Source organism: Astyanax mexicanus, chromosome 3, assembly GCF_023375975.1.
Source record: "Astyanax mexicanus isolate ESR-SI-001 chromosome 3, AstMex3_surface, whole genome shotgun sequence".
NCBI lineage: Eukaryota > Metazoa > Chordata > Actinopteri > Characiformes > Acestrorhamphidae > Astyanax > Astyanax mexicanus.
In genome coordinates this window covers 34,591,357-34,616,591 of record NC_064410.1, presented here as the reverse complement: position 1 = coordinate 34,616,591, position 25,235 = coordinate 34,591,357, and the positions used below count along the sequence as shown (strand labels likewise).

General features: G+C 37.1%; 1 protein-coding gene across 2 annotated transcripts in view; it reads left to right on the top strand.

Annotated features, from left to right (window-relative positions):
- The window catches only part of smad10a (SMAD family member 10a), a 39,442-nt gene extending 14,779 nt beyond the window's left edge, over positions 1–24,663 (top strand). For both annotated transcript variants that reach the window (XM_007254723.4, XM_007254722.4), the window contains exons 3-12: positions 4,288–4,462; positions 6,505–6,528; positions 6,676–6,894; positions 8,490–8,696; positions 9,938–10,033; positions 10,689–10,742; positions 10,858–11,041; positions 13,154–13,322; positions 15,542–15,680; positions 17,336–24,663. In XM_007254723.4, the coding sequence (XP_007254785.1) occupies positions 4,288–4,462; positions 6,505–6,528; positions 6,676–6,894; positions 8,490–8,696; positions 9,938–10,033; positions 10,689–10,742; positions 10,858–11,041; positions 13,154–13,322; positions 15,542–15,680; positions 17,336–17,547 (1,479 nt within the window). In that variant the 3' untranslated portion in view covers positions 17,548–24,663. The remainder of the gene's footprint in view (positions 1–4,287; positions 4,463–6,504; positions 6,529–6,675; positions 6,895–8,489; positions 8,697–9,937; positions 10,034–10,688; positions 10,743–10,857; positions 11,042–13,153; positions 13,323–15,541; positions 15,681–17,335) is intronic.
- The last annotated feature ends 572 nt before the right edge of the window (positions 24,664–25,235 follow it).

The window sequence follows — 25,235 nt, the reverse complement described above, 5'->3', positions numbered from 1 at the left end:
CACACTGTTTTTATTTCCCATTATATATCTACTAGAGACAGATTAGAGAGTCTAGTATCATTTATTTTACTTTAATCCTGGATATATGGAGACATTTGGAGTGCATTATTAGTTTCATGACATTCTGGATCATTGACTTCTGTTACAAATCTGATATCTGATAGAATTCTTGTATTTTGTATTCTATCTTAGTTAAGGGTGTGCCATATTATATCATATGTAATAATAAAATGTAATTTTTATTTTGTGGCAGTAGTGTATTCTTGATTTCTTTTTTTTTTGTCATATCACCAAGAGAATTGTTATCCATGAAATAGCCGGATATTATTTTAGGACTATATCGCCCATTCCCACTTTGAAGCATGGCTGTGAAGATTTTATTTAAATCATTCGACTATAAAGGCATTATTTATTGTGGTCAGAATGTTAGAAGATCACCACCCCACATCCTCCTTAACTCCTCAGATGGAGCACCATTATCATTCCAGAAACACAGTTCCACTGCTCCCCAGAAACACAGTTCCACTGCTCCTCAGCTCAGTGCTAGAGGGCTTTATACCCATCTACATTAAAGGTTAATGTTTTTTGCTCCAAAAGTGTCCTATTCTGTTGGCAATACTTGGCAATGGTATTTGCAAACTAGACAAGCTGTGCATGTGCATTTGCGCATCTGTGTCAGTGTGTGAACAATGTTTTCAAATTAACATTTAGGAATAAATTAACTATAAGGGGTCTTTACAAATATTTATACATTTGGAATATTTGGAATATTTGTACCATTTGTAGGACTGTGTGTGTGTTGCCAAGGTATAACATCAAACTTGTGTGTGTGTGCATGCATGTGTATGTGTGTGTGTGTGTGCATGCATGTGTATGTGTGTGTGTGTGTGTGTGTTTGTGTGTGAAGAATTCAATCCACCCTGGTGGAATAGAGATAAACTGCTGAGTGAAGACATTGTGTCTCACCTTTGATGACCTTCTTCAGAGAGAGAAATGTATTGAATGCATGCATGTGTGAGACAGAGAGAGAAAGAGAGAGAAAGAGGGAGGGAGGAAGAGAGGGAGTAGGATAAAAGCATAAGCAAAAAGAGAAAGATAAAAGAGAATATCAGGAAAAGTTGTATTATTTGTCCATACACCATCTCTATCTCTTTCTCTCTCTCTTTCTCTCTCTTTCTCTCTTACAGAGAGAAATTTATATGTATTTGTATATATTGCTAAATCTTTTTTGTTATTTGTTTTAAAAATATATAACAAAATGTGTACATTGCATGTAATAAGTTGAGTTGTATTCAGGCTGTTAGGCAATTAGCTAACTAGTTAATCATACTATTAGTGACCACGTGGTGCTATTGGTTGCATAGACATTCTGTACAAGGTTCTTTGCTCTTTTTACAATTAGTGTTATACAATTAATTAATTGTTAGTCAGCTAGCTAAAGTTAGTGTTGTTTAACATGCTGGATTCGGTAGTATTTGTACTCTCACCCAGCATCCAGCGCTTTAAATATACAGCTCTGGAAATAAAGAAGAGGCCACTTCAGTTTCTGAATCAGTTTTTCTGATTTTGCTATTTATAGGTATATATTTGAGTAAAATTTACATTGTGGGTTTATTCTATAAACTACAGACAACATTACTTCCAAATTCCAAATAAAAATATTGTTATTTAGAGCATTTATTTGCAGAAAATAAGAAATGGCTGAAATAACAAAAAAGATGCAGAGCTTTCAGACCTCAAATAATGCAAAGAAAACAAGTTCATATTCATAAAGTTTTAAAAGATCAGAAATCAATAGTTGGTAGAATAACCCTGTTTTTAAATCACAGTTTCATGCATCTTGGCATCATGTTCTCCTCCACCAGTCTTACACACTGCTTTTGGATAACTTTATTCCACTCCTGGTACATACATTCAAGCAGTTCAGTTTGGTTTGATGGCTTTTGATCATCCATCTTCCTCTTGATTATATTCCAGAAGTTTTCAGATAAAATCAAAGAAACTCATAATTATTAAGTGGTCTCTAATTTTTTCCAGAGCTGTATATATATATATATATATATATATATATATATATATATATATATATATATATGTCTCAGTGGTAAATAGAGCAACGTGGCTAAACTCTTGTACTGCAATTTGGTGGAAATGTACAGTGTTTTATAACAAATTACATAATTATGATGTGGTGTGAGCATTTAATTCACACTGTATTTGTTCATATCCCTAGCAGTGTGGTTTTAAACATGACAGATTTTCATTGCTTACGATCACTGATTATTCTTTTTCTGTTTTATTTGACGCCTCTTTGCACAAAAACAGGGACAATTCTGGAGAGAAATGAGGTGTGGAATAAAGTATCGGTTCATGGCAAACAAGAGACAAACTTGGGGCGACATGAGCAACTTGTTGCCTTCCAGTATGAACTCAGGGTTAGCCTGCGCTCTGAACTCAAATGGGTTGACGAGTCTGGCTCTGCCTCTGACCTTTTGGTTGCATATTTAACAACATAGTGGAAATGTTGGCTTTCTATTTCTACAGAATGGAAGGGAATTGAACCATGGTGTCCATACAATACAATCTACAATATACAGTCATTGGTTTGCACTTGATCAACACTGTTTTCTGTACATGCAGAAACACTCACTGCTGAGATAAATGACTTTAAATGATTTGATTAGGTTTCTAGGTATTTTGCACAGTACTGTATCAGTATGTGGCTCCCATATCATCACATATCATATATTTGATGTCTCAGCCTGAGAGATGAGGCTGAAAGATGCTGCAGGTTTCCTTTACCCTGCTGAGACAGTCATACAGAAATAAAACGAGCGTTATCTGAGGCCCTGCTGTGGCCTTTCTCTGTCTGTGCCTTTGTGTGATGATCTAAATGGAAGAAGCAGCTGGATTTGGCCTTGTTGCTGTTCTGTACTCGCATGCAGTGGTGTCTCTGGTATCCAGCCATAGGACTGAATCACACACACACACACACACACATCCCCCTACTCAGGCTATGGGACTTGCTGTGCGACCTTGGATTCGATCAGTGTGTATATGTGCTCCTGTGTGGTGCCCTCTGGTGGCTGTTTCACTCTTGTTAGGTAGCTTAAGTAATACTGTACTGGAATACACCTCACCCATTACTTACTGTGGTATTTAGATTTAGATTACAGATATAGGTTCTAATCTGACATGCTGTGAACGGTTATGTTCAATGCAAAATTATTAAAATCAACACAATATATATAGAATGTACTCTATATATGTTGCCATATATTTCTATGCCACGTTAACTGTACGTCTAAATGTTTGTGGGCACCTCTCCTAATGAATAAATTCAGCTATGTAGAGTGGTATCCATCAATGAAACAAATGTGCAATTGCACACACAGCTTGTCTAGCCACCGTAGAGAAATAGTTCTAATAGAATAAGACACTGGAGCAGATAAACACCATCCTATTGATGCCATGTCTAGAGGGGTAAAAAGCCCAACATTAATGAGCTGTTCTTGTAAACGACCTGCTCTCTGAACACAAGCTGGTCAGTTTCCTTTGCTGTAAAGCGCAGAAGCGCTGCGCCATTAAAAATAGCAATCCGCCAACATAGATAGCTAAAATAGGGCCCTAATGCTTTTGTCACTAAATGCAATCTGATCCTTACATCAGTTTCCCCAAATCTAATACAAACTATTCCTTGCATTAAAAACTGTTATTTATTTATAAATTTAAAATATCCTTAATTCAAGGAGCAAGCAACAAGGGAGCTACTTTCCCAAAATTGCACCTTTTTGGTGCTGTATATACAGAATCATTTACACAAGGGGGTGCACCAATCAGAAGAACCATTCAAGCAGCCTACACACATTTTATATAGTACTGTTTTTTGAAAAAGGTTTGAAAAAGGTGTAGGACCGTCTGCAGAATGACTGTGTGGATCAAATAAATAGATCTGTCCTGTTTTCCATCCAGCTTAAGAGTCTCCTGGGCTCAGATGAGTTGACACGTTATCAAAACATAACACCTTGGGTTTTCCCACAGGAATCTATAGAAGGATTACACCTCATGTGTTGTGATATGTAAAGAATGTAAACATGGCTTTGCTTCAGTGGTTTTATAATCAATAGAATTGATTCATTAACAAGAATATTTATGGCTAATAAGAGATTTATAGTTGCTGAGGCCTAGCTCTGCAGTAGCGGTACATTAAAAATGCAGTTTTAATTATATTGATGATTAACTGTCCTTTGTGTGTGTGTGTGTGTGTGTGTGTGTGTGTGTGTGCAGGTGGCAGGGCGTAAAGGTTTCCCTCATGTGATCTACGCCCGCCTGTGGCGCTGGCCGGACCTCCACAAAAACGAGCTCAAGCACGTCAAATTCTGCCAGTACGCCTTTGACCTCAAATATGACAACGTGTGTGTTAATCCGTATCACTACGAGAGGGTGGTCTCCCCGGGCATCGGTGAGTCTATTTCTTATCTTCTTCTTCACTGTTAAAGCAGTAGTTCAGGGAAAAATCTCATTTACACATCCTCTCATATGCTACTATATTTAGCTTGACACTAGAGCTGCAAAGCTAACAAGCAATGGAAACTTAGACCCTATCAATTGGCATGATGCTAAAATCTTCCATTTATCCCACATATTTATCTCAAACTGTGTAGAGTTGTTCACTAATCTCTAATAGACTTGCTTGTGCAGTTTTTGCCATGACTATTTTCACCCATGTTTATAGATCACAGCAAATCATGCAGTGTTTAAAAACACACATTATTTTCTATTCACAGTAGTCTATAGAAAGTCTATTCACATTATTTTCAATGACAACAATGTGGGCATCTTTGCATACTTTCCAGTGCAACAGTGAATCTTCTGCTTTAGATTACAACCACAGCAATAATAAACATACAAAATGAGCAATGTACTGCGTCCAGTTAGAGTGTCACAGCAATTATTGGATGAAAAGAGAATTTTGCCTAAACAACTATGTTTTGAATATAACACAAAAAGATCAGAGCGTCCAAAAAAGAGAAATACAAATTTTACACATCCACACATCTGTTTTATTAAGGGGACACCAGCACCATTGCATCCTTATCCAAAGAAATGTCTCAGTTATGAGGCTCCAAGGAAATTAATGTGTCAGGTGCTTGTGAGGTTTAAAGGTTAGCGATTAGGGTTAGGAGACATCTTACCTGACACCCTGACTTGCACCCATTGCGGCTGCTTCACCGGAGCATCCTAACTATTTTTTCTCTAACAAAATGGTGAGAACAGATGAATGGATGTTCATATGTGGATGTGTAAACTTTAACAATGAACACACCTGGTCTTCACCACAAACTCTAAAAAGTATTTATGAGTAGAGGGATGCTTGGATTTTTTTTTAAATGAAGAACACTGATTTATCAACAACTGTAGTCAATTTGCTAAATAGGTACATATAATATCTCTTTTTACACAAATTATAATAGGTCTTTGGGCTATGCAAAACATAAATAAAAAAAATCATAAAGTTCTTTGCACAAAATTACTCTCATGTAAAAGATCTCACTAGCAGAATGAGCCGTTTAAGGTCACTTTTATGCAAAGTCACAATAAGAGAGCTGTCAGCTGACTCAGAGAAGACAGATGAATTGATTTTTTTTGCAGCTTGGAGTTTTTGAGTAGCAGTCCAGACACAAGTGGAAATACAAAACCACACAAAATGTGAGTTTTGCATAATGTGTACTCTTTAAAGGACTACTCTCATTCACACTTGTATATTTGCTCTCCGCTAGCAGCACAAAAACAGGGTGTTCATGTTGTTTCCCAACAAAACTGTTTAAACAGAAGTCACTGTGTACTTACAAGCTTAAGTTAAATACAAACTTGCAAGTTAGACTTGAAGGCAGCATATGTTAGATGACGTTCCAAAAAGACTCTGATCTTTTTGTTTTGTGTTTGGGTTTGAATTAGCCATGCTCTAAATAGCGCTTAATATGGTTTAATTGTCTGTCGAAATGTTGGGTTAGCATTGCTAGCTACTTAATGATCAGTGTTTACAGCAGTTTGCAGACTGCTTTCACTTTGAATACAATATGACCATAAATTGACACAAAATGAGCGGAAATTCTAATAGAAGGGCTAAAACAAATCTTGAAAGTGGGGGGGGGTGTTGAAATAAAGTAAAGTAAATAAGATTTTACTGAACAGCTCTGCACATACTGAAGATACAAGCAAATGATTAGCGGTTAGCATCATTCTATGACAATTGTTCAGCCTGAGCATGTTTGTCGGTCTTGCAGATATACAGCATTTTCCTCTTCTTTAGACAATCTGATCTTTTTGTGTTGTGTGCAAAGCTCGCAAAATTCTCTTTTCGCTTTTACTTATTTTGTGTGCTATGAGATTGTATTGTTAGATTGCTTCATTAGCTTATTTTGTGCAAAGGGAAATACTGAGGAGATTTTATGGAGCAAAGATACTAACAATCCTTTTCCTTCTCTCTGCTTCATTCTCAAGTGGGTCTCAGTCTTCAGAACACAGGTGAGCTCTGACCATTGTTTTTTTACCGAGCGCGCTCATTAATCACTGTCCTAAAATAGGATGTTGTTCTTTGGTAAACTTATTTCACACACATACTGCAGAGTTTCATCATCTCTCCCTGCCTGTTATGGCTGCTCTGGGCTGCAGGTCCCTCAGGCAGGCTGATTAAGGAAGAATACATCCATGACTGTATTCAGATGGATGTTCCCCAGGGCTTGCCTCCCCAGCCTGAGCACCAGGGGGCGATGAAGCTCCCTCCTCCAGAGCACTACAGCCAGCCACTGCCCCCATTACAACTGCCTCCTGAACCATCCCGTGGCCCCCCGCCTGTCACGCTTTACCCCAACATGCCCCTCTCTCCCACTGGTAAGTGTTGAGCTTAGAGCATTGTTGTTTCAGTTTATGAAAAATGCATTATTACACATTAGATGTTTGGAGCTGTTGTTCTTTAAACTATTTCAGGGCATTTTTCAGTTTTAGAATTCTTGGTGATATAAAAAAAACAGATTATACCACAGTTAGTTCCGACCCTGCAATGCGATTGGCTGAGAGACGTTCTATGAGTGCCGTTATCAGCCAGTAATGCACTGTAACCGAAGCTCTCCATACAGGTAACCTAGCAACGATGCAGAGTTGTGCCAATATTACACGTAATAGCATGAACCTTGTGTATTATTGTGAGTGTATTGTGAGTGTATTATTGCTTAAATATACAATATAGGACACCCGTATTTGCTATGTACTCAATTATATGAACAATCACACTGCTAGTTATATAATAAATTATGTTTAAATTTGATGATTGGCTTCTGTGAAACCTTTTCTGCATGTTTCATTCTTTAAAAAATTATATGAATTGTGAATTTTAGATATGAAATAAAATTGTTTTAAAAAAGCTGTAAATTTGGTATGGATTTAAAACGTTAAAAAATGACTTTTTTAAAAGATTTTAAACCAGGTGTTTAGACAGAAATCAAAGCTATACAAAAAAATGCAGTTCATCAGCAAGGGTATGTTTGTGGGTCATTGCCGATATCATTATTTTTTATACCGATTTGCTGATACGTGTAAAGAAATAAACGCATACATAGATTATCTAGTCCCTATAGAGGCTAATTGCCAATAGAATAGAACTTTCAGGAGCTGATAAATCTTAAACTTTTTTGTTTTCTGAAACTGGTGTAGAACTTACCGTCATACACGCTGTGAGAACTTTGCATTAAAAACTGGCGATCATTTGGGCCCAAACACTGTGCCATTATTAAGTAGTTTTTTAGTGTGCCCTCTATTTATAAATAATGTGAAGTCTCCAATGAATTTCTGGCAGACAGTGAATTTTTTAGACATGTTTACATAGCTGTTGAACTCAGTTATAGTGTATTTTAGTCTTGAAGTGCACCACACTGCTACAGGGATCTCGTTTCTGAACCTTTTTTCTGCTTTTCGGTTTTCACCTATGAGAAAGCTTAATATTATGAAATAAGTGTGGATTAAACCACAGAAATTATTGAGGCTTTACATTTTTATCTGCATTCTCAAAGAGCTATAATGAGAAATAATCAAGGAAACTTTAACAAGAAGCTTCTGAAGGTATATAAGCCGTGGTTGACCTTGAAGAGCGAGCATATTGCTTTCCGAAGAAGAAGGGGATGAAAAAGGCACTACTTTTTGATGTCCTAATTGAAATGACAGGTGGGCTGTTAAAAGAGACTTTCAGAGAGATCCAATTTCAACAGTCTCAACTTTAAACAGACTAACTGTTTTCCTATTTCATCTGATTCATCAAAGTGACCCGTTTTAATTTCGACCCCACATACGATATAAACTTTCAACAAGTTAGACAGATATCCACTTTATTAACATCAAATGAAATTACAAGGTTATAGGAGAAATTAAAGTAGGCTTATAAAAGAGACTCTATTTCTCTCTCTCTCTCTCTCTCTTTCTCTCTCTCTCTCCAGCATCTGGCCCTATGATGCCTATGCAGGGTGGTCACAGTGACGGTCTTCTGCAGATTGCGTCTCCCCAGTCTCAGGTCATGACCCCCACGCCACCCCCCTCCACTCCAACCCACGGACCTCCTCAACCTCCAGCTCCTCCACAGCCACCTCCCAATCAGAACGGCTACAACGGGTCCAAACACACACAGAGCCAGGGCTCTTTCCACAGTGAGTACCACACACTGTGCAATTCCTTTCAGTGTGTGTGTGTGCATCCCTTAAGTTCCCCATAGTTGTAGGTGGACTACATGGCCATCTTGGTTATATTAAAATGGATCAACATGTGGAATCAGAGCTTTCTGAGAGTGATCATGTTTACAGCAAATAGAACTGCTTTTTTAAGATAGTGGTAGACTAGCAACACATTTGCAAACATTTTAAAGCAAACACCAAGCAGCATGCAGCCACTGCATAGAAACAATCTATGCCATCAAAGCAGCTCCTTCGTAACAGCATAGCAGCTACCTGAAACAGCATAGCAACCACCAATGAGACAAAATTAACTATTTAGCAACAGCGTAACATCTACTTAAAGGTCTCATTCCATATTTTTTAAATTCATTTCATAATGTCTAGTTGTGGTCTCTAGTATGAATGAATGCAATGTGAGCCTTTTTTGGGGAAAAAGTGCTCTGGTGTTTCTATTTAGCCCTGCTTTAGATCACTGAATTAGAGGTCTCTGAAGAAAGAGAGGATTTGGGCTCTTGCTCATGAATGTTCATACGTGCAAACATATCGGCTCTGATTGGCTAACAGCACTGCAGCAGAGAACGCTACCTGCTTTTCCCCCCAATCAATAAATTTTACAGCTCTAAAACTCAAAGGACAAAATGTTTTCCAAAATGTTTTTACCCAACATTTCTCTGATTGACTCGTTTTTCTGAGGCTTTTCTTTTCATAGCTACTGCAGATAAGGGAGGCTGAGAATCAGTTTCATATGCAGCACACATATACAACTCAGAGAGACCTATTGTATTTCACAAACAACAAGAAACAGTGTATTTTACCGGAAGGAGACCTTTAACTGTACACCCACTGAATAGAAACCACCTAAGAATTATACCAAGAAAAAAACAACTGCCTAGCAACCCCATAGCAACTAACGGAAAGCACAGGAGCGTCCACCCTGCACTTTGTTCAGGAAATGCAATTTTCCTGTTTTTGGAGGCATTTATATAGTCATAGTGTATTTGTTGTACAAATAGGGAAGTGGTCATAATGTATGCTTCATCAATGTATAGTTACATTATCACATGAAACATTATGCTGATCCAAAAACATTTGTCGGTTGCAATTACTCCAAAGTTCAGTTTGTCTATTTGTCATTTGTCATTATATATTATACTGAGTCGTAATTTTCCATGTGTAATATACTGTAGGTGACATCTTTTATCTGTAAATTCTTTCAGCTACTTGGACGGGCAGCAGCACGGCCTCCTACACTCCTGTAGGACCCCAGCAAAACAACCGCGGTCACCAGCCCCCTCTTCACCACCCCCACTTCTGTTAGTCTAACAGCAAATACAGACGGAATACTGATCTGGATCTTAACTGCGGTTTTGTGTTTACACTGCAATCTCTCAAATCGGTTAAATCACTAGAGATATTACAAATGTTAATCAAAAGCTTCACAAAAGCTGCAGACTCTACTCTGCCACTATGATGAGGAGATCACTGGTTCAAATCCAGTTCATGTAGCTTGCCATCAGCCACTGGAGACCTGAGAGAGCACAATTGGCCTTGCTCTCTCCGGGTGGGTAGATGACGCCCCTTCCCCACATCATTTCAAAGGGTGATGTGCGCAGCACAGGGCGTCTGTGAGCTGATGTATAGGAACCGAGTCGCTGCACTTTCCTCCTAGTGCACTGTAATGCTACTCGGTAGTAGCAGTTTAAAAAAGAGATGGTGTGGGACTTCATATGTATCGGAGGAGGCATGTGCTAGTCTTCACCCTACTGGTGTTGGGGCATCACTAGTGATAGGGGGAGTCCTAATGAGTGGGTTGGGTAATTGGCCTTGTAAATTGGGGAGAAAATTAAACAAAATTATATTTTGAAAAGCCATAATTTATTGTGAATCAATGTAAATCAATTGTTTTGAAGAGCACTGCAATTTGCAGCAAAGTTATGATGGTATTTTTTGTATTGTTTGATTTGTCAGGGTCTCAGCATCACAGTTCACCTTCATTTCCTCCTCCAGTCTCCAACCACCCAGGTACACAAATCCCCACATCTGTGAAAAAGCATATTATTAGAAGCTATTAGAAGTAAAATCTAAAATATATAATGTGAGGCAAATATAAATATGAACTGAATTTCTGCCTTCACAGGTCCAGAGTTTTGGTGCTCTATCTCCTATTTTGAGATGGATGTGCAGGTGGGGGAGATGTTTAAGGTTCTGTCCAGCTGTCCAGTGGTGACAGTGGACGGGTATGTGGATCCATCGGGAGGAGACCGCTTCTGCCTCGGCCAGCTGAGCAATGTTCACCGCACTGATGCCAGTGAAAGGGCCAGGTCCGTGTGTATATGTGTTTTTATGTGTGCTTGTGTATGTCTGTGTGTATCTAGGGGCGTAGATCTTTTAGCTCATAACAATTAGGTTTGATTACAGTTTTTAAAAGGCTGTCCAGTGGTTCACAGATTTCACCACAGATTTCAGTTTGATCCAAATAGTTAATTACAGGGGTGTAATTATGTAAGGGGTGTAACAGTAAGTGTATTCGTGCTGAACTTCCAGGCACACATAATTATACAGGGCTTACTATTATGATAAATATGGTAGCTTTACTAGAACGTGTTCCGACCCTGAACACGGATCTGTTGGATTTGCATGGTATTGTGTGCTCTTGATCATACCCCTGATGCAGATGATCTAGCAAGACATGTTTAATATCTGATCTTTGCTTATTATTTATTAATTGGGGTATGTTAAGTGAACATTGCTAACAAAAGCTGGACTTAGACTGTCAGTCTTATACAGTGAGGAAAATAAGTATTTGAACACCCTGCGACTTTGCAAGTTCTCCCACTTTGAAATCATGGAGGGGTCTGAAATTTTCATCTTAGGTGCATGTCCACTGTGAGAGACATAATCTAAAAAAAAAAACAGGGTTTGAGCTCCCTTCAAAGATTTTCTATAGGGTTTAGGTCTGGAGACTGGCTAGACCACTCCAGAACCACTCCTAATAAGCTTCGTATGGAGCCACTCCTTGGTTATCCTGGCTGTGTGCTTTGGGTCATTGTCATGTTGGAAAACCCAGCCACGATGCATCTTCAATGCTCTAACTGAGGGAAGGAGGTTGTTCCCCAAAATCTCGCAATACAGTGCAGTCGTCCTGTCTCATGGGCAGAAAAACACCCCCAAAGCATGATGCTTCCACCCCCATGCTTCACAGTAGGGATGGTGTTTTTGGAATGTTACTCATCATTCTTCGTCCTCCCAACACGGAGAGTAAAATTAGGAGCAAAAAGTTCTATTTTTGTCTCATTTGACAACAGAACTTTCTCCCATGACTTCTCTGGATCATCCAAATGGTCATGGGCAACATAAGACGGGCCTAGATGTGTGCTGATTAAAGAAGGGGAACCTTCCTTGCCATGCATGACTTAAAACTAGGATGTCTTAATGTATTACCCACAGTAACCTTGGAAACAGTGGTGCCGGCTCTCTTCAGTCATTGACCAGCTCCTACCATGTAGTTCTGGGTTGATTCCTCACATTTCTTAGGATCATTCATTCGCCACGAGGAAAGATTTTGCATGGAGCCCCAGTCCGAGAGAGATTGACAGTCATGTTAAGCCTCTTCCATTTTCGAATAATTGCTCCAATAGTTAATCTTTTTTCACCAAGCTGCTTGGCAATTGCCCCGTAGCCCTTTCCAGCCTTGTGGAGTTCTACAATTTTGTCTCTGGTGTCTTTGAAAAGCTCTTTGGTCTTAGACATGTTAGTAGTTGGAGTCTTACTGATTGTGTGGAGTGGACAGTTGTTTTATGCAGCTACCGACCTCAAACAGGTGCTTCTAATTTAGAATAGTAAGTGGAGTGGAGATGAACTTTTTAGAGACTAACAGGTCTTTGAGAGCCAGAAATTTTGCTGATTGGCAGGTGTTCAAATACTTATTTGCAGCAGCAACACACAAATAAATTATTTAAAAAATCGTACATTGTGATTTACGGATTTTTTGGGGGGGATTATGTCTCTCAGAGTGGACATGCTCCTAAGATCTAAAATTTCAGACCCCTCTATGATTTCTAAGTGGGAGAACTTGCAAAGTCGCAGGGTGTTCAAACACTTATTTTCCTCACTGTATAAATAAAAGCATGTCCACCATAATCTCAATAATATCTCAAACAATCTGCATTATCATACACATAACCACCATTCTTCTCCAGTGAATTTTTATAAACTAATCTGTATGTGTTTTGAATGGGTCAAGATATGGTCCTGAATATCAGCCGCCGTTCTAAACTTAGGACGAAAAAGTACCATACAAATTATGTATTGAAAGTCGATCAATTGAATCTGCAATCGGTGATAAATCATGTTCTTTTAACGATTGACGAACTATTCCTTTAAGATTGGCGTATTGTGACTGTCTGTGACACTGTATGTTTCTTTCCTGGCAGGTTGCACATAGGGAAAGGCGTGCAGCTGGAGTGTCGGGGGGAAGGAGACGTGTGGATGCGGTGTATGAGTGACCACGCTGTGTTTGTTCAGAGTTATTATCTGGACAGAGAGGCAGGGAGAGCCCCAGGGGATGCTGTGCACAAAATCTACCCCGGAGCCTACATCAAGGTCAGGATTATATACTGCTCCTTATATCAGTAAAAGAATTCAGTTCAATACAGCTTTATTTGTATAGCATGCTTTTTTAAAGATACAGTGAGCAACTGCTTTAAAATGAACATTCAACATTTATTTTTTTTATGTACAGAGCTGGTGTTGCAATATTTACCACAATGATTAACATATTATATATATATATATATCATGTTATTCAATATTTTACTTCAATTAGATACTGCAAATCTTTCATATAAGTGTATCAATATTTTTATATACCCCTCTTTACCTATTTACTTGATGAACTGCTAAAATTATGAATTTGCACAAAAATACAGAGCAAGGATGTTAGTCGGACATTTGATTTACTGTGTTGTTGCGAAACTAAGAATATTAGGGCTTCTTCACTATAAACAATGTAAGCATACATTTAAAGAAATGGACTGTTTTAATTGTGCTTAGTCCCAAGCAGGCACACATTACTCTAGTTCCTGATTTAGTTATTTCTGCAGTTATATATACTGTTAAACAATTATAACTAATTCTTCTAAGTATTTTATTATCAAGTCAAGTAGTTTTTTTGGCAGTACTGCATATGTACAGGACATACAGAGAATTGAAATCACACATTCCCCTTTCCTAAAGTTTCTGCAAGTACAGAAAATAAGATTATAAAAACAAAAGAATGGGAGACTCTATATAATACAAAAAATAAAAAAAAATAGTGATTTTAATTGTGCTGTGCAGATTCAAGCAAGTGTGTGCGTGTATTTTTATCTGTCTGGCCAGGTACCCTGGTGCACCAGATGAAACAATTGCTTGAGTTGCAACAGAGCGTCTCTGGGGGTTAAACCAACTTTGGGTGGGAAATAAATGAGTTTTTTTTTCATGTCATTCCACCCTAGCACTGGCTGGTTGGACCAAGACCAGTCACCAGAGGGAGGCATAGAGTACCCCTTTAAGCAATGCTATTTGCAACTTAATAATCAAGATAGATCGATAGATAGATCTATCTATCTATCTATCCAACTTGATTATTAAGTTGCAAATAGCATTGCTTAAATTAATAATTTTACTCAAGTTTGTCCTTTTGGCTATTCAGTACAAAAGTTTAGAAAAAATGTATATGGTACAATAAAATGCTTTTTTAAAGATACAGTGAGCAACTGCTTTAAAATGAACATTCAACATTTATTTTTTTTATGTACAGAGCTGGTGTTGCAATATTTACCACAATGATTAACATATTATATATATATATATATCATGTTATTCAATATTTTACTTCAATTTACTTTTATTGTACCATATATATATATATATATATATTATATATGTTCTCTTGGGACTGAGAATTAGTTTAGTGAATAATTACTGGTAACATTACTTTGCTTTGTCTGGTGAACCCTGCACTCCAGTTAACAGGCTCGGGCCCGAGGTTAAATCCACCTCAAGGCAATTCCTCTTACTATATAATAACACCATCAAATAAACAACACCATCAATTCATTGTTCATGCACAATATGCAATGTTTAGCAAGGAAAACACAGCAATGCAAGTGAAGCTGAGTGTGTATACCCAAATAAATCTGATACCCTGCGTGTAATTTATAATTTAAAGCAGCTTTATTGGAGGGACTTGGTATCTTTTCAACCTCCTACAGCCTGGAAGTGTAATACATGTGTAAGGCCAAGCTTTACACATGCATTTATAGACAAGCTGAGATATATAACACTGTCACTGAAAACCACTTTTGTTACGCCATATATTTTTGCAATGGGTGTCCTGCCTGCTTACACTTTTAGCAGCAGGTCAAACCCACTGTAGCAGCAGATACGATAAAGATGCTTTTCCCTCTATCACAATTCAGTGAAGCATCACAGTGATTTTGAAGCTGTTATATTAAGGCAAAAAGATAATGCTATAATGCTGCTTTACAGTAAAACAGTAAGATATGGGCCATGGTGTCTTCAAACTTAGGCCAGGCTGTGTAGAGAGTCTCTGTGTGTGTGTATAGTTGTGTGTATGTGTGTTTTATTGCTGTCATATTAGATTGGCTTTAGCCGTGACTCAATTTTATTTAAGCCTGTCCAAACAGCTCCCTATCGCAGCACAGTGTTAGGAAACCATGGTGAGCCTCAGAGGCAGCGAGGAATAAAAGCAATAAAAACAGTGTGTGTTTGAGCTGTCTGATAGTGTTTGGCTGGTGTGTGTTTATGTGTGTGTGCAGGTGTTTGACCTCAGGCAGTGCCATAGGCAGATGCAGCAGCAGGCAGCCACGGCTCAGGCAGCCGCAGCGGCTCAGGCGGCCGCGGTGGCCGGGAACATCCCGGGTCCAGGCAGCGTCGGGGGCATTGCACCTGCAGTCAGTGAGTAAATGGACTGCTTCACTTTACACACCCCTGTAGGCCTGAACTCTCTAAATGTGGGTAATGAAAAAATAACCTATTTGTTGCAAAAAATGCACTATAGAAAAATCGGCTCAACTTTATTTGCTATCTAAATTCACAAGTGAGTGAGATTATTTGTTGATGTTTATGTTGTTGCCTCCATGGATTGCCTCCTTTGCCTCCATCAGATAGATAGATGATAAATAGATACTTTATTGATCCCAGACTGAAATTCTAAATACATACAGTAGCAGCAGGTATACAAAGTACACAGAAGTTACAAAAATAATAAGATAATATGATACAGATAAAAAAATGCAATACAAATAATAAAATAAGTTTAAAAGTATAAAAGTAGAGTCTTTTTTTAGTGTGTGTGTGTAATGGAGGTAGTGTAGTTAACTCAGCAAAACAGCAATGAACACCAGTTGCTGTGCATATTGAAAAGACGAACGATGTCAGCTATTCAGAATGTGCAAGAACACAGTTATATAATAATTTAGAAGTGCAAATAGTAACAATGTAAACAGTGGACACTAAATAAACTATTAGTGCAGAATATGGTAAAACTATAAACTATAAAAATATTATAAATAGAGCATCTCGGAGGGTGTGTCCATTTAGTGAACAGAGTGGTCAGAATAAAAAAAGTGAATAGTATTAATAAAATAGGTAAAAAAAATTAGACCTCACTCAGTAGATTAAGAACCATTTGGTCTAATAATGATATGTGAGGGTTTTTTCAAAGACATTAAACTCTTCAGACATCTATTTCAATCACTGTGAACGGTTCCAACTCAGAAGTTTCTTTGGAACTTAACGTTTCACCTCAAATCAACTTTGAATTACATATCTTAACTTAATTTATCTTAACTATACAGAATATTTAAAATAATAAAAAAAATGCTCTTTGTGGATAGCTAGATTCCACTCTATACCCACATCACTCCCAAGGTAATTTCAGCCAGCACAGGCATCTGTTAGCTGATGTACCAGAGCTGGCACTCTGCCCTTTCCTCCGAACACAGAGTGACTAATTAATGCTGCATCAGCGGCAGCAGGAAATGAGGTACTTCACATTTGATGGGGGAGGCATGTGCTAGTCTTCACCCTCCTAGTGTTGGGGCATCACTAGTGATAGGAGGAATCTTACTGATTATGGATTGGGTAATTGGACTTACACATTTGGAAGAAAATGAGCTAACATTAGAAATAAAGTATTACAATAAATAATTCAGTTTATATTCTAAATGGACAGGTTTTAATCTTTTTTTTTTTACTTTTGTATACTTAATTATTTATTACATATTATACCAGTATATATATGTATATATGTATTTGTGGATTCTCTGCCTGCAGCTTTAAAAGGACAAGAATTGAGAAACACTGTACTATACTATAATAGATATACGGTTGTACTGTAAAAAATAAAAGTATGTTATGAATTAAATTTTGATCATTTTCACTTTTAACTTTACACAGACTGTCCCAACATGTTTTAATGAGCTATGGTTTAGACAAATTAATAAATATAAAATATACCGGTACACTATATACAGATGATTTGGGACTGTACATACGGTATTATCCAGCTGGCTGCAGTGCAGCACTGATTCTATTCATCTCGCCTGCAGGTCTGTCGGCAGCTGCAGGAATCGGTGTAGACGACCTGCGGAGGCTGTGTATCCTGCGGTTGAGCTTCGTGAAGGGTTGGGGGCCTGACTACCCGCGGCAGAGCATCAAACACACCCCCTGCTGGGTGGAGGTGCATCTGCACCGTGCGCTGCAGCTGCTGGATGAGGTTCTGCACACCATGCCTCTTGCAGACCCTGGACCTTCCAACTGAGACGAAGGAGAGAAAAAAAACACACACACACAAACACATACATACACAGATGTACACTGAGTTGCCAGTATATTAGAAACACCTGTCCTGTTTACGTACTCTTATTGGCATTATCAGAAACACCTATCGTAGGAGTGCGCTTTGTAGGTTTACAGTTACAGTTTTTGTTAGTCATCCTCCAGACCTTCATCATTGGTCAGTTTTTGACTACAGAATGTTTTTTCGATAGTTGACCCACTCTCAACCTAGAACCTAGCAGAGACACTGAACTGTGTAAGAACCCCAGCAGCACCGCTGTGCCTGATACCCTCGTACCAGCACCACGTACACTACCATGAACTCTACAATGTCAGTGTCTCTGCTGTGCTGAGATCAATCTGGTCAACATTGGTCAAGTCTTGTTTCCTGTATTTTATTAATAGGCTGACAAACTGTGCAGCAACAGATGTGCAGATTCTGAGAGTCTGTAACTGTACTTCTATTAAGTGCACCTATATGATTGGTTTCTGACAGTCATGGAGTGTCGATTGAAGGCAGGTTGGCAGTCTAAACTGGCAGTACACGGTATATACAGGCAGGTCGTAAAGTATTTGGACAGTCACACAGTTGTTTGTTATTTCTTCTCTCTACACCACCTCGGTATAGACTTTCAACTTTGATTTAAAGTGGTTTAAAAATGTAAATTTAATTGTTAAGGAATAGCAATTTCTTTTACATAGCCCCTCATTTTCATAGCCCCTCAGGCTCAAAAGCCTTTAAAAAAGCAAGACCAGTACTGTAACCTTTGAATCTTTGAATATTTAAATAGATAAAAACAAAATGAACTCTTATTTACCTCCTAAGACCCAAACTTTTCCGTGGCATGCATTTTTTATTTCTCTTTGGGCTATTTGGGCTAATTGGCACCTGATTAGTGTAAAAACAAAGAATAATCTTTTTATATGATGTAGTTCCTGAGAAAAAATATATCCAGTTTTATATTTCAAAATGAAGTCACAATTAGTAATGTTGTGCCCAGACACAGCAGCATTTTTTTGCCTGAGTGCAAAACAAAAGTAGAAACAACAATTGTGCCCCTTTGAGCAATATCGCTCATTTGTAATGCTGCTTCAACACAAGACATAACAAAGTAAATAAACAAAAACATTTACTGTTTTTACTATTTATTTAAATTTCTAAACAAAAACTAAACTGTAGCATGTTTAACTCTTCTCTCACCACTAGGTGACAGTATAATGGCCTCATAAGAGGACACCAGGCCCTTGTAGAGTAAAATTTAGTGCTGTGGTCTAGACAACCCAAAATGTGATGTCCACAGGTCGTAGTAGGTTAATGAAAGAACTAATGAAAGTAAGTGTTCATGTGCTGAACCATACCACATCTTCTGTCAAACATGAAGTGCTGCAAGACTGATAGGATGTTATGTATAGGAGAAACTTAATAGAAAATAATCAGCTTTTTCAATTATGACAACAGATAAATCCGCCACTTCATTGTTTTTTACTTTTACTAGACATGGATATACTTTAGAGTATTTAGAGGTGAAATGAGTTTTGATGGGAGCCATGATGTCCCTTCCCACACTAAAAACTGATTGGCTGACTCACTGACTCTTTGCAGAGAACAGGCCAATCAGAACCATCTCTGTTTTGCAACTTCCAGGAAACTAGTGACGTCTGAATTAGTTTTGAGCCTAAAAAAGTGGAAGAACTGTCTGTATTTTTTAAATAGTTGATGCAATATTGTTATTAAACCCCTTTGAATTGAAGTTGAAACTGCACTGATGTGGTGCACAGACACAAAATTATAAAAATTGTGTACCTGACTTTTAAACCTGACTGTATACATGCAAGCAAATGTTACTCACCATGAGAAAACAACACCACAGTTTTACATTTTAAAACTCGCCGTAATCCAAAATGCAAACCTAGAACTCCTCAGTTGAGATCCCTCAAATTCTTGTTTTGCCATGGAGTCGTTCTATAAGGATGAAATGCATTCTTTTGCAGTGTTGTGTTATTTAATGTACTTTAGCACTGCATCACTTCAGATCAATGCAACGTTTCCACAGGGTTTTTATTGCAGATTAAGTTCAGGGAAAATAGCTTTACTGTCCGTACACCTCTCCAAGCTTTTGCACATCGTCTAATGATAGTAATAATACAGAGCAGACTGCAGCAGGGTTTGCAATACTTATAACCCTGTTCCAAAACATTGAATTTATGGGATCGAGTGGCAAATCATATTATTTGTCAGTATGCACACCACAGACAAACACACACACATATTACCACACCTTACACACACTACATGGTCTGATATGACTGGCATGCAGGTGGACATGAAGCTGCTGCTTTTTGATCACTCAGCGCTCAGCGTTGTCAGCGTTGAGTTTGCGTCAGTTCGTCAGTCGCGTGGTAAAAACCACAGAGCTACTGTTTATGTCAGTGACCTCAAAGCAGACCAGAGACCAGAGGACCCAACACGAGTAGTGTTAGTGATCAAACACTGTTCAGGAACTCAGTTCAGCTCTGAATTGAAATTTTCTCAGAATGGGTCATACGGATGAAAACAGAACAAACCTCGAAACTCTTACTGTCTCTGTGCTTGTGCTTGTGTTCCTCTGTGTGTGGAATCCAGTTCCGCTCCCTGTGCTCATTCTAAAGGCTGGCCGGCCATTAGGGGTGTAAAGATGCAACTTATAATGCATCAGCCACAGTTCAGTCGCATTGATTTTAAAACAGTACAATCAGTTTCAATAATATTTAAATAGGTATTTATCTCAGGCAATTTTAAAACATTTAAATGCACTCAAAACGAGGCCATGCTATGTAGTACTACGTATTAGTCAGAGGACAACCTTGATTTATTTTTTACTTATTTTATAATTTCACATGAATAAGAAAAGAAATCAAGAAATAAGAAATCAAGCTCCACTCTTGCTTCAGATCTCTTCAGGTGTTTGTGTCCATCCATCTACTCTAAACAGATAGCTTATCACTGTGGGTCTGAAGGGATGTGATCTGATCAAAAAGCACCTACTGAGACTATTGATTCGATGATTCGATTGGTGAGACATTTGAAACGTCATAGATGCGAAAAAAAAGCAGATTAACTGAAAATGAACATCGTAAAAATAATAAAAGCTTAAAAATTAAATGTTGACTCAACAGATACTAACTAATGACACTTTTGAATAGAAATGAAATAAATGAAGGGACTACATAATTTGATACATTAAAAAGTTTTTTTTCTATTGTCTATATCATGCTTCTGTAATTTAGTGTAATATAAATGCCAGTCACATTTGTGTATTCACTTCATTTTGAAAAAAACGATCAAACTAAAATTAAGAATCTTTAACAATTGAAAAAAGTTGAACTGAACTGAATCATTTTTGCAGTTACATATTTATACCTCTAACTAACCGTCCAGCCACCCTCCTAGTTACACGAGCACAGCCTTCGAGCTTGTTTATTTTCATACCAAAAAGAAAAGAAAAAAAGAAACAAAACAAAGAAGCCGAAGTCGTTCAGCTTTAAAATGGTGATGTCGGTATTTTGTGGTGATGCAGTTTCGTGTTCGTAACCAAATCATTTTGCCATGTGGTGTACGATTTGCTAAAGCCAGAATACCTCATCATAATCTAGCATGAACCCAATAGATTTACTTTATATGCCAAAATATGTCGGGTAATCTTCATTATTTGCATTCATACACTCACCTCACGCTTTGACCAAATCAGTACTGGGGGGTCAGAAATGAAAGACAAGTCATGCACCCACTGACAGAATGCAAATCATCAACATTTTGCTTAAATCATGTTCCTCTATCACTCCAGTGTTTCCAGACTGCAGTCCTCTCTGGATTGTATGATTTTTTATTTATAGCACAGAGTACAATACTACTTCTTTATATAATTATATATCAGTATTTGTTATTTTATATACAGTATTAATACAAATTGTAATAATACAAACTGCTTTAATGATATCCAAAGATTTTTCTTCAGTTATTCTGCAAAAACCACTATGGAAAACAATGCAAACCACTTCAGTTAAGTTCTAAGAGTGCAATTGTGCAGGAATGCAAGCTTGGAACCACATTATGCAATATAGATATATTCAAAATAATATTGAAATATTATAAATTAGACAGTTAAAATTATTTTGGATGTTTACTAAATATCTTAACTATTTTATATCATATGAATTAAATAATAAACAGTATGCTGTAATTATCTATATATGATATTTAACACATTATCTGCCTCAGGATCTGCTTATTATTACTACTATAGATATTAATTTTAAATAACTTAACTCAAACATGTACAGAAAGAGTTTTTTCAGATCAAACAACCTGCACCTCAGTTCTGTTTCCTTATACACACACACATATATATAAATCAGATATTGCGTTTAAATTTTGTGGTTCAACAGAGTAATTTAAAAAACTAACTAATGAACTGGCCTGGACAGAAATTAAGGCACCCCCTAGAAAAGATTGTAAATTAGAACATGCAGCACAGAAAGCTAAAGAAAGAGTCTCAGGAGATCATAAATCATAAACAAACATGTTAAACGTAAAGGCTGTAAGACTATCTCCAACCAGCTTAATGTTTGTGTATCTCCAGTTGCACATATTATACAGAGGTGTAAAATCTGTAGCCAACATTTGACAATAACGCATATTGACACAGCACAAAGATAATTTTTTAATGATTCTGATTCTGTCTGAAAGACATAATGTTTTTAAAATGCAATGCCTGATTTAATATGGAAGTAAACCAATACATCATACACACACAGTGTATGATTATTAGTACAGACAAATCAAATGCTTTGTCACATGGTGTGTTTGAGTACGGAGTTTGCTCTTCTGCCATGAGCACGACAGAGAGCCAGACAGATATTCATAATTTCCGCAAAATAAATACAGCAGGCAAGGCATTAGAAAATAATAATAGTCACAGGACACTTATGCAGGCTCCTATCAGCAAGCAATTCTATACAACAAACATTAAACCCAGGCGCAGACATTTTCAACAAAATATGATATAGCAGGTCAAACACAGGACAACAGAGAGCTATGACCCTCTATCCTACTTAGTTAATTTAAAGTTACTTTTTCAGAATGTTAAAAATAAAATAAAAAGTTTTGCTTGGTCAAAACTTGCTTAAAACGGGTTACCATATTCAGATATTCAGTTACCTTTTTATCTAAAAGTGACAATAAATTAAATTGTAACTTTCCCTGGTACTAATGATCAAGCATTAATTAAAGGATTAAGATAAAGAAAAACATTCATTTACAGGACTGCAGTCAGGAAACACTGCTCCTATATCATTGTGGTAATTATCAATTATTATTGTCCCCATATAGAAGCTGCTGATCACCAACATCCCCACACCCCATTTCCCAAGGTCTACCTTCTTTTAGATACTAAAATAATACTGTAGTATGTTTCATCTGTATCTGTGCTTGGTTAATTGCCACAGATTAATTTTGATGTGTCACTCAAAAACACTCTTAAACTACCCTGTCCTATACTGTATGTTGACCATTGCTCTAGGGTAGGCAGCAACAGTGTTTCTAAATTTTGTAAGTTTTTAGCTCATTTTAGCTCAGCAATGTTAAGAGCAGGTTCTCCTAGTCAAAAAAAAACTGCAGAAAGTATTAGTACAGTGGATTCAAAGTGGCTAAACTGACTAATTAGAAGGGATGTATGCTTTTGGGCATATAAGGTATTTTACCATTCTTTTTTAGTATAATAATCTTTTATAATAATATTTTTTGTGCCTTTCCCGGTCCCCCTCTATGTATCATCCAACAATTATGTGTTCACATATAATGACTTTGTGGGTGTAAATGGTTTAATTAGTGTGATGAAGAAACCCCCCAGTATGGAATGTAACTACTTCAATTCTGCACCAGTTATTAAAAGCTTTCAGGTTTCATTTGAGGAAAAAAGGTCCCTTGTAATCGACCGGTTGTAATTGGATAATGCAAATGATGCTGTTTCCTAGTTTTTTTCTGCAGGGTGGATCATGCTGGCTCAGGTCACATAGAGAATTACAAGCCTTTAAATACAGCTACACTATTTATGCATTCTGCCTTCTGTTTTTTCTTGTTGAGCGTTCTTTAGCACACATTGGTTTTAGATGTCAGGTATTGCTCATTGTCTAGTGAGTGCCTTTGTGCCGCTGTGTGTTGCACTGGGGATGAAACCTATGGTTAAAACCTGTACTTTAAATTCACACTACAAAGGCAAAGTATGCTTGCATTTTTATGTGCAATTAGTGATGAATATTTTGTTTTATTTCTCTAAGCTTGAAGTCTGTTCCATGACACCAATCCATTCAGCTCCGCTTTAACCTGTACATAACGTTTAATACAAAAACCATCAGTGTATTAACATGTAATTTAGTAATTTTAAGCTAAAAGGCATCTATTATGAAATAGAAATAGACTAGAATTCAATTTTGGTACTGCATAGCTTGCTTATTGCTGTAACTCAAAAACAACACTGGGTCAAACCCATCAATTAATTAGTGATATATTAGCGAGTAGGCTGATCTGTTATTGTCCAGTTTGTTTTGCCTTAAAAAAATGATTAAATACAGTAAAATCTACTGCAACTGTTGCCATTAAGTGAACGTATGTTTATTTGTAACACTGTAGAGGTCACCTCATTCACTCAGACTTAGTCTATTCTGCACCAGTTATCCTAGATTAGATTTGGTGTTTTGTTGTATCTGAGGAAGGAGAATTTCCTTTAGTCAATTAGTCACTGCTCAGAAGATTAAAGCCTTCTTCAAACTAAAAATGTCTACCCCCCTCTGCAACGCACGCTGTATAAGGTTTGTAACATGATGAAATTATGTGCGTCAGTAACATGACAATCATTCAAATGGAAAATCTGAATCTAAAGCATTCCATGTATTCTTACGAGTATTTATCAGTATGTTATCTGGCGTGGAAAAAATGACTATTTTATTGATATTGTTATTTCAATTATTGTTGTAATTATAATTATTTTATTGTTCAAGGACGTTCTGCTCCTGTATGTTAACTGTACACCAAAGTTAAGTAAAAACAACATTTTGATACAAATGCTTGTGGTTGTATTTGTGTGATGTTTTCAGGGAATCTTTCAGGGATGCTCTTACAAACAATAACTGATGACTGAATACAAACATCAGTAATTAAATTATATATATTAAATCACAACGGTACTGCAACATTAAACATTTTTTAAACATAGCTAGTAAATGAATGGGTAAGTAAACCACTTCTGTCTATATCACTTTAAAACAAGAAGCAGAACCACCCCATCACAATAGGGTTATATGTGACAGGGTGGTAAATGTCATCATAAATTGGATGCAGTTTTCCATTTGGTCAAGGTCCTGATATATACAATATACCATATAGGTTCTGCACACATACAGTTTAAATTAAAATATTATTTATTCAGATTAATACTGTACAAATATTGATTTAAAAAATCAATTTTCCCAGTTTATTCTGTGTGACATGGTGGTAGGGTTGAGCTTGACAGACCATGTCTAACAGAAAAAAAAACAGCAAAAAAAGTAAAAGAATATTAGAATTCAAATAGTGTCTATTCTTTTATGTGATGCCATTTAAAGCATCTGTACATATTTTTAATAAGACAAAACAAG